Source organism: Saimiri boliviensis, chromosome 5 (assembly GCF_048565385.1).
Source record: "Saimiri boliviensis isolate mSaiBol1 chromosome 5, mSaiBol1.pri, whole genome shotgun sequence".
In the NCBI taxonomy this organism is placed as follows: domain Eukaryota; kingdom Metazoa; phylum Chordata; class Mammalia; order Primates; family Cebidae; genus Saimiri; species Saimiri boliviensis.
In genome coordinates, this window is record NC_133453.1 from 117,237,546 (window position 1) to 117,246,251 (window position 8,706).

Sequence of the window (8,706 nt, forward strand, 5' to 3'; positions counted from 1 at the left end):
GAGTATCTGAGCCTGTGGCTGAGTTCGGCTTCGACTTGAAATTCTTTCAGTAGGTCAGGGTTGACAAAACTTCAGTGTGATCCAGTTCACCTGGAAGATCTTATGAAAGTTCAGCTTTGATTTTAATAGTGTTGAGTGGAGGTTTGGGATCTTGCCTTTCTGACAAGCCTCGAGGCATTGCCAAGGTAGCTGGTTGTTGGACCACACTCTTACTAGCAGCAAGGAATCAGGCAATGGGTCCTTCTTCAGTAGTTCCTCCAGTAGGTCTTCCGTGCATAGATTTTAAAAAGTCAGGGTTTCCACCATTTTATATGGATCCCAGCTGGGAAGGGAAGGAAAAGGAAGCCAAAAGATGCAGAATCCATCCAAGGAAGTCAAGAAGGACCCTTGGATGGGGTATAATGCAAAGGAGACTTTAGGGTGTGGCCACTCCAGAAGGCCAGAGAGCAGGGTCTTCATGTTGGCTGGAACAAGAGATTGGGGTCCAGGTAGCAGGTAGCAAAGGGCTTTGCATGCCAGGCCTTGGATTTAGTTCTGAGGTCTGGGGTTTCCAAATTCAAATGCCTATAGGGGTCAATGTGGGGCAATAAGGAACAGTGGGGCCTGTGGCCAGCCAGAGAGAGCATGTGTGCTTAAAAGGTCAGTTCCTACTCAGCTCTAGCTGGTTGTTGGATTGTAGGTCATCTGTAACCAGATCTTCTAATTTCTGAAGCAAAGTCCCATCTCTGGGATTTCATGTAAGATATTCCAATTTTTAGAAGCTATCAAGCCAAACAAAACTTATTTGCAGCTATATCTGGCTCGAGAGTCCCCAGTTAGGACTGTTCACTGAGGCAGAATGCAACTAGTAAGGTTTGGGCCAGGAAGTTGTCTCCTGGAGGAAACCAGCTTGTGGACAACGTTCATGGCTGTTGACAGGCTTGGTCAGAAGTTGTGTTTCTGGATGCCACGCTTTTCTACCTGTGACCTCAAAGTCTTCTTAAGCAGCCACACATCTGGGGAAGAGGTGTTCTGAGGACCAAGGGAAGTTATTCACCTGAAGCCCAGAGAAGGTTGGAGACAACCACCTGCTTTAAACACAAGAACTAAATGGGTTTCTGTCTCTTCTGTCATGCCCCCGAGAGTTGGCACCATGTCCTGGCCACCTCCAGCATCGTTAGAGAGCATGATACAATCTGAGGTTATGTAGCAAAGTGAGGTCAGAGGAACATTTGTTTAAATTTTAATGTCATCATTTTCTAGCTTGCTGACCATCGACAAGTCAGCTAACCTCTTTTGCTTCAGTTTTCCTTGTTTATAAAATAGCTATTGATAATTCTACCTATCCCAACTGAGATATCAAAAGACACCTCATTTGATTATGTTTGATTCTGAATCTATTAACTCAGTTGATAATAGTATGGATAATATGCATACTATATTATTCCTACACTTCTATTCCCTGCCTCCAGTTACATTTATCTATAGTATCTATATTATCTTAATTGATTCTCAACTGAAGTAACATAGAGAAACATCGCAGGGCCTTGTACAGATTAAATGCTCAGTTAATAATATTTATTATTATTATTCAGTTTGGAGGCAACAGAAGATTATCTTTGGAATGGTTATTAGGGATCATTCAACCTCTTCACTTTACAGAGAAGGAAACAGGCTTAGAGCAGATGGGTGACTTGCCCAGGGTGAAGTCAAGTCAGCTGAAATCCACCAGCCGCACATCGTCTAGGTCACATGCTTCTCCCTAGCAGTGACTACATGGCCTGGCACATGGAATATTTGTAGAATGAATAAGTGAACCAGTAATCATGGAAGAACCAACTGTGCCTCTCATTTCTTGTTGTTGTTAACATTGTACCTTTTATTCATTTAAAACACATGGGGACAAGGGGTGTCATGTATATAGGATTCAGGGATTTTGGGGTTTAGAAATAGTGAAGAATTTATATAGTGTTGGAGTTTATTATTATTGTCTCTCCAGGAAACTTTTCTCCCTTCCTCCCTTTTCTCTCTGCCTCTCCCTCTCTTCCTCCCTCCTTCCCCCTCTTCCCTACTTCCTTCTCCTTTCTTTCCTTCCTCTTTCCCTTTCTTCTTTCCTCTGTTGGTCTTGTCTTCTCCCCAACCTTCCTTTCATTCTTTCTTCCTCTTGTTAATCTGCCAGTCATTCTTTGACTCTACCTATTTTTAGGTGTCTACCACACGTCAGGTTCTCAGGCACTGTGCTAGACACTGGGAATAAAAAGATTGAGCAAACCCATCTTGGCTAGTCCTTCCTGGAGCTTACAATCTAGCAAAGGGAAGTCCTAATAATCAAATCAATGCTTTGATGGGCACCATAGGGCTGCTATAGAAATGTAGGTGTGTGGCAGGTGGTGAGAGATAGTCAGGGGCTGTCAAGAAGGTTCTTCTGGAGGACATGGCATTGACATTGAAAACTGAAGGACAAGCAGGAGCTCACAGGGTAAAGTCTGGGTGGAGGGGGACATGCCTAAAACAAGGGAACAGGATGTGCAAAGCCCCTGGGCAAATGTATGAAAGCAACTGGGCTCAGAGACAGGGGTTGGTATGAGGCAAGCGTTCTATCATACAGGGCCTAGAAGGTTTCAGGAAGGGTTTTTTTGTTTTGTTTTGTTTTGTTTTTGAGGCAGAGTCTTGCTCTGTTGCCCATGCTGGAGTACAGTGATATAATCTCAGCTTACTTTACTACAACTTCCACCTCTAGGGTTCAAGCTATTCTTGTGCCTCAACCTCCCAAGTAGCTGGGGCTACAGGTGTGCACCACCACACCCAGCTAATATTTTTGTATGTTAAATAGAGATGGGGTTCCACTGTGTTGGCTAGGCTGGTTTCAAACTCCTGATCTCAAGTGATTCGCCCTCCTTAGCCTCCCAAAATGTTGGAATTACAGACACGGGCCCATATGTCCTGGCACTGTGGCCTTTTCACCTTGCCTCAGTAAGGTTTTTTATTTTGATCCTAAATGAGTTGGAAACCACTGAAAGTTTTTAAGTAGATCAGCACTGTAAAGAGATGATTCTGGCTGTGTATAGAGGAGGGAGCTCCACAGGGCCAGGGCGGAAGCAAAGAAGGGAGACTGATAAAGTGCATGGGTGAAGGGTGTGGGTGGCTTGGGGAGAAATTTGGGAGGTAAATGTCATGATATAGGCAGTTTTTAAATGGTTGTAAATATTTAGAGGATTTCTTTCCCCAAGTGAGAAATCCCCAGGCACAGGAGGCAGCTGCTCAGCTCCCACCAAACAGGGCACATCAAGCCCTAAGCACGGGCTGTGGGAAGCCACTATCTATGTGCAAACACAGGTTTTCTGTAAATACTCCACCACTAAGGATTTATTGAATGCTCATTGTGGGCCCAGTGCTGGCTAGGCCCTACGGGATACTCTCTTTCTTGTACTGACAGGTAGGGGATGAATTCTGGGTCCGCTTCTTCCACAGGAGTGGCTGGACACTGCATCTATCGCACCAGATATCAGGAGAGGCAGAGCAGATGCTGCATGCTTTCAGAGGTTTCCAAAGATAGCCAGGTTGCTGCAGCCATAAAGATATCCAGGGTAACTGTAGACAAAGGGAGTTTATGCTGTTTTTCACAAGTTTGTAATCTATCCAATCAATATTAAGGTACAGTAAAACTGGATTCATTTGAACGGCATCAAAAATCTATATGCAAATGGTGGTATCTTTAGATATTTTCAAATAGAAAAATTATTTGGAAGTACTGGGAAATCATGTGGCTTACAGACTGAATTTTTCAGATTTTAGCCAGATGGCAGGGTTCTGAGACCTCTGATTTAGTTCTTGTCTGCACAGGCATTCTGAAAACCTGGAGTAAGAGCTTCTCTTTAGGCAGCCAGTTGGGATTGCTGAAATGATACAAAACACATTTTTTTGGCTTGCTTAACTGTAGGTGTTTTGGCTACATTAGCTGCATCAAGCTGCCTGTCCTCCCTATGTCCTGGGAGCCCAGCTCCCTGGAGAATGAGGAGTTTGACCAGCTCCTCCAGTTCTGGTTTCGCCCTGCCCTCATTATCCTCCATTGGAAAGAGGTGAAGAGAAGGCTCTGAAAAGGGAAAGAAATGACATTTCTAAGTGTTTTAAGTAGAAGTGCCAGACACTGAGCACTCTTCTAAGTAAGGTGGGCAGATAGAGGCAAAATTGCCAGTAATTTGTTGGTTTGGCATCACTTATTTTGAAAAGCACATTCCCTGCTTCCAATAGAACTTTTATGCATTTCCTATCCCCCCTGTATATTCCAGCAAATTCACAAAGCTGCAAATATCATTGCTTCAGATAACTGGGAAGTAGTATTATCTGTGGCAGCCCAAATAGAGGAAGAAAACGAATTGTATGAAAAAAAATGAATGAGTTTGTATAAAGATACTTATGTACAGATTTATAAGTTCATAAAAATGCCACATTTAGAATATTCATCTTAATGCAGAGCTATTTCCTTTTATGGAAAATAATTCTTAATGAAAATTCCATCGCCTTCAGTAAACCTTTTGATTTAAGTATTTCTTTTGTTTCTTGCACGAGAGGAGATTTTTCTCTTAGTTAAGACTTGCTGATATATTTGTTTTCCTGTTAGAGGAGAAAAATTTGCTGCTGACACCTTTAATATGGGGGGAAGAATGGAAGGACTCGTTCCTCTCTTGTTTGTTTTCTTGAGCTTATAATTTTAAAATATCTTCTTACAGGAATATCTTCTTACAGGAGCTGTAATATAAAATATCTTCTACATGAACTGTCAGTGGAGGAGAAGTCAAGCAAAGGGGACTTGCTGCCTGCCAGGTCGCCTACCGCTGTGAAATCACAACAATGCAACCAGGAATAGCTGGTAAAAGTCCCAGTCTTAAAGCAGGGTTGTAATTTCCTATGATAAATAGTTTGGACAAATGCTAATCAAAATTACTTTCTGGTTCTACCTTATTTCGCAAGACAAATGCATGACATGGCCCCAGAGGCAGGGATTTGCTTTAATTTGCAGATGTCTTAGCTCACATCTGTTTGACCACGTTGGCAGCCCACCTCTCCCGTCTCTTTGCACCTGGGTGGGTCACAGGCCCATATGTCCTGGCACCATGGCCTTTTCACTTGCAGACTTGCCTCCATAGTCTGAGTACCATTCACCTCATCCACTTCGGGAAGTTACTCTCTCACATGCTTCAAATTTACATTCCAGAAAGCAAAGGGGTTTCCAATGATTAGAAGACAGTGATGCTGACAGTGTGCTTTACCATTCTTATCTCTAGGACTTCCCACTTCTTTCAGTAGTCTGATGGGCATATGTAGTCTATGTGATCAAATGGGCAAGAAGATGTAAGGAATTTTTTTTTTTAACTTGGATACTTGGATCACAAAAGGAAATCTCAAGACTTTGACTTGAGGCACCATTTCCATATGGGTTGAAGGATTTCAGGAAGAGTCCCAAGTAGGGCAACCAGATCTGCTAAGAGGAGGTCACTACAGCTTTTGGACTTAGCTAATGACATCAGGGGAAAGGGAAGGTCAGTTTCCTTTGTGTGAAATGGCAAACATATGAGCAGGGATTTGTAATCTCAGACCACACCACAAGCAGGCTTCAGTGTTCAACGCCTTCTGTTTTTATTGCTTTGTGAGATGGACCAATTAAAACAACCCAAAGGCCACATTTATGAATATCTCTCTGATGGGACCAACTTCCCTTGGTGTGAGCCTCACACAGTGAATATATAGCGACAGCATCTGAGTAGGAAATGTAGGTTGGAGTGAGAGGGATTCCACAGAGCGGGTGTCTTTCCCCCTCCTAGGTCTTAACCTTTCATAGCGAGACAGACAACCAGGAAAGTAGGAAATAGAAACAAGCTATGTTTAGCCGAATTTTACATACCATAATCTCTTTACCATGGTCAAGCAAGGCAGGAATGCTCAGGCTGATCGGTTCTGGCTCAAATCCATTCCAGAGGGGAATGATTTACAACTTAGCACCATCCTGGTCTCTTCCCTGAGAGTGAAGTTAAATGACCCAAGAATAACATTAGTCTGCCCCAGGCCTCGCAAGAATGGTCTTCTTAAGGGTGGTCTTCGCCTGGTCTTCTTTCAGGCATGGGTTTTGCCTGCAGAAACTCAAGCCCAGACACCCCTCCAAAGCCCTGGTAAGGGTCAGGTAGCACTCCTATTTTAAGGGGCCAACAGTGGGGTGAGTTATGAGGTCTGAGGGAAGAGTGGAATCTGGCCCAGACACCATTTGTTGCTTCTTCACCAGTGAATCTTGAGTTGCCCAAGCCAGGGTACACATGCAAGTGTTTCAGCCTCCTCCCCTCTTCATGGCCCAGGAAAACGCCCTTCCGCTTGATATAAAAGGATTCCGAGTTGTTAGAAGGCAGGTTGAAGGGGTAACCCAGGGCAGAGAAAGAAACAGGGTAGAGGTTTGAGACTTCAATGGTTAAAATATCTTGATATAAAAATGAGCTCCTTAGAATAGTCCTGGAGGGCCCAAAAAACCACCCGACAGGGCTAATAAATAGACGAGGGAGATGTTGAAATTATCCTAAGACAGATGCCTTTTTAAACTGTATTCAGAACACCTTTTGGGGCTCCTTGTTGCACAGTTCCTCAAGCAGGAGGTATTTCATCTTCGCAACATCTGGAACTGTCAAAGAGGTAGCGCTGCAGACCTCAACAGATGCAGGCACTTCTACATAAAAGTGCACCAACAAATCATGGCCACGATTGCAGAACAACACGTGTGTTTCACAGGCAGCTATGGAGAAAATCATGCTCTGGCAGGGAGGAAAACTTACTGCAACTCCCTACTCCCTCCACTTTTATTGCTGAATCACTCCTTTAAGCAACTTTTCCTCACTTCTCCACCAAGAGGCTAACAATTCCAAGTTTATTTTCTCGGCTTGTAATCAGGGGATGATTGACAAGGTCTTTTTTTTCCGCTTTGGGGTAATTTTTTTTTTAATCCCGCAAGTCTGTTGCCTTTATTTGGTTGGGTAAATTTGTAATGTTGCTCAAAATAATCTCCATGCTTACTTGGTTTGGTTTTTCAGGTGAGAGGGAAGGGGAAAGTGACAGCCATTTGCTACTTGACAGAGGCCAGTGTGTCCCCACATTGCCTCCCTGTGATGGGCAAAGTCATGTGGCAAACTCAGACCTGGCTGGGGTTCCCTATGCAACCGGGACCCTGAGTACTCAACTTTCCATTAAAACTCAGAACAAAACTGATGATATTTTGATTTGTCATTTCAGAGGCAGAAGCCCGAATGTGCTTTAGAAACCTGTGGCCTGATGCAGCACATGAAATTTTCGTGCAGCTGTGGGCTGAAGTGCTGCGGGAGAAATAAAAGCAGGAGGAATCCCACAAAGGACCACGTTAGAACTTAACACAACTGTTCTATAAATTATGGTGGTAAAACAAATACTGCTGATACTGATGATAACAATAAATGCTTTTAATCAGTTTTACTAAAGCTTTTTAAATGTTGTGGGACAGATGGGAAAATAGAACTTGCTGTTGGAACCTTGGAATTTATAAGAAACTCCTTGTTCAACATTATAAGGGAGGCAGAATCTTCCAGGGTAAAGAGGAGAAGCTGGTGAGATAATAAAATTTCAGTCATCATCACTGTTTAGCTCTGCTTTAATGGCAAATCAACCCTCACCCTGGTTGTTAAACACATCCTTTCAATTACTGTCCCAGCCGGTGGAGGGCTGCTCCCTGGATCTTGAGCAATGTGGGCTGCCTGACCCACATCAGGGCCAAGAAACCGGCGAGCATGGTCAGGGGTGGAAGCGGGTGGCAGTTATTTCAGGGGTCAAGTGTTTAAACATCTGGTGCCTCCCTGAAGCCAGTTTTGGCTCAGACACCTCTGCTCAGGCAGGAGAGGCAGGGAGACCCGGGCTGCGGATCTTTGCATCTGAGCCTGTTTGTTTTCCCTCTGCTTCCTGGGGAAGAATGCCCGAATGAAAACACGCGACTGCACAACTTCTACCACCCTGTGGTAACTTTATGCCATGACATACACTCCCTCTACCGGGGCATTCTTTCTATGCTTGTGAGAAACATCCCCCACGGCTCCTGGGTGCCCCCTTTAATCCCTCAGTTCCAGTGGCATCTTTGGAAGAGCTTTGGAGGTCAACTCAAATGTGTATTTTCAGGTTTTGAAAGAAATCAGAATCACCAGTGCTGGGACTCTTATATTCACTGGGGGTGAACTATGATGAACATATTGAGGGGTAGAATATCTGCCCCTCAATATGATGAACATATTGAGGGGCAGATAAAACCAGCACAAGCTTCAGCCACAGCCACTGGTGACCCCCACCCAAGTCCAAATCTCACTGAGGGGCTGGGGGCTCAGAAAGGGAAGTGTCCCGTCCAAGGAAGCTGACAAAAACACTCGCCGTGTTTGCATTTTCTCCCAGCCTCTACATCTCCCAAATGATTCCTTTTCCACAGCATGCCCCCACCCCCAATTTTATACGTAGCAGATGGCCTTCAAACAAATCAAGGAGCAGAAGCTGCAAAAGGCTTAAAAAAAAAAAAGACAGTGAAACTCATATATTTCTTCAAACGATAAGATGAACTACAGATGTTTGCTGAAGGGTGATGGTGCTGCCTACAACTTAAGAGTCCACTTATGTTTAGCGTTGGACAAGCCCAGTAGATGTCATGGTGTGATTTATGGAGATTGTTTGTGAGATTTT

General features: G+C 44.0%; 1 protein-coding gene across 1 annotated transcript in view; it reads left to right on the plus strand.

Moving 5' to 3' along the window:
- EN1 (engrailed homeobox 1) overlaps positions 1–7,342 on the plus strand; it is an 87,032-nt gene extending 79,690 nt beyond the window's left edge. Inside the window, exons 2-3 of the mRNA XM_074399878.1 lie at positions 4,710–4,849; positions 7,249–7,342. Of these exons, the coding sequence (XP_074255979.1) occupies positions 4,710–4,846 (137 nt within the window). The 3' untranslated portion in view covers positions 4,847–4,849; positions 7,249–7,342. The remainder of the gene's footprint in view (positions 1–4,709; positions 4,850–7,248) is intronic.
- Positions 7,343–8,706: the final 1,364 nt, after the last annotated feature.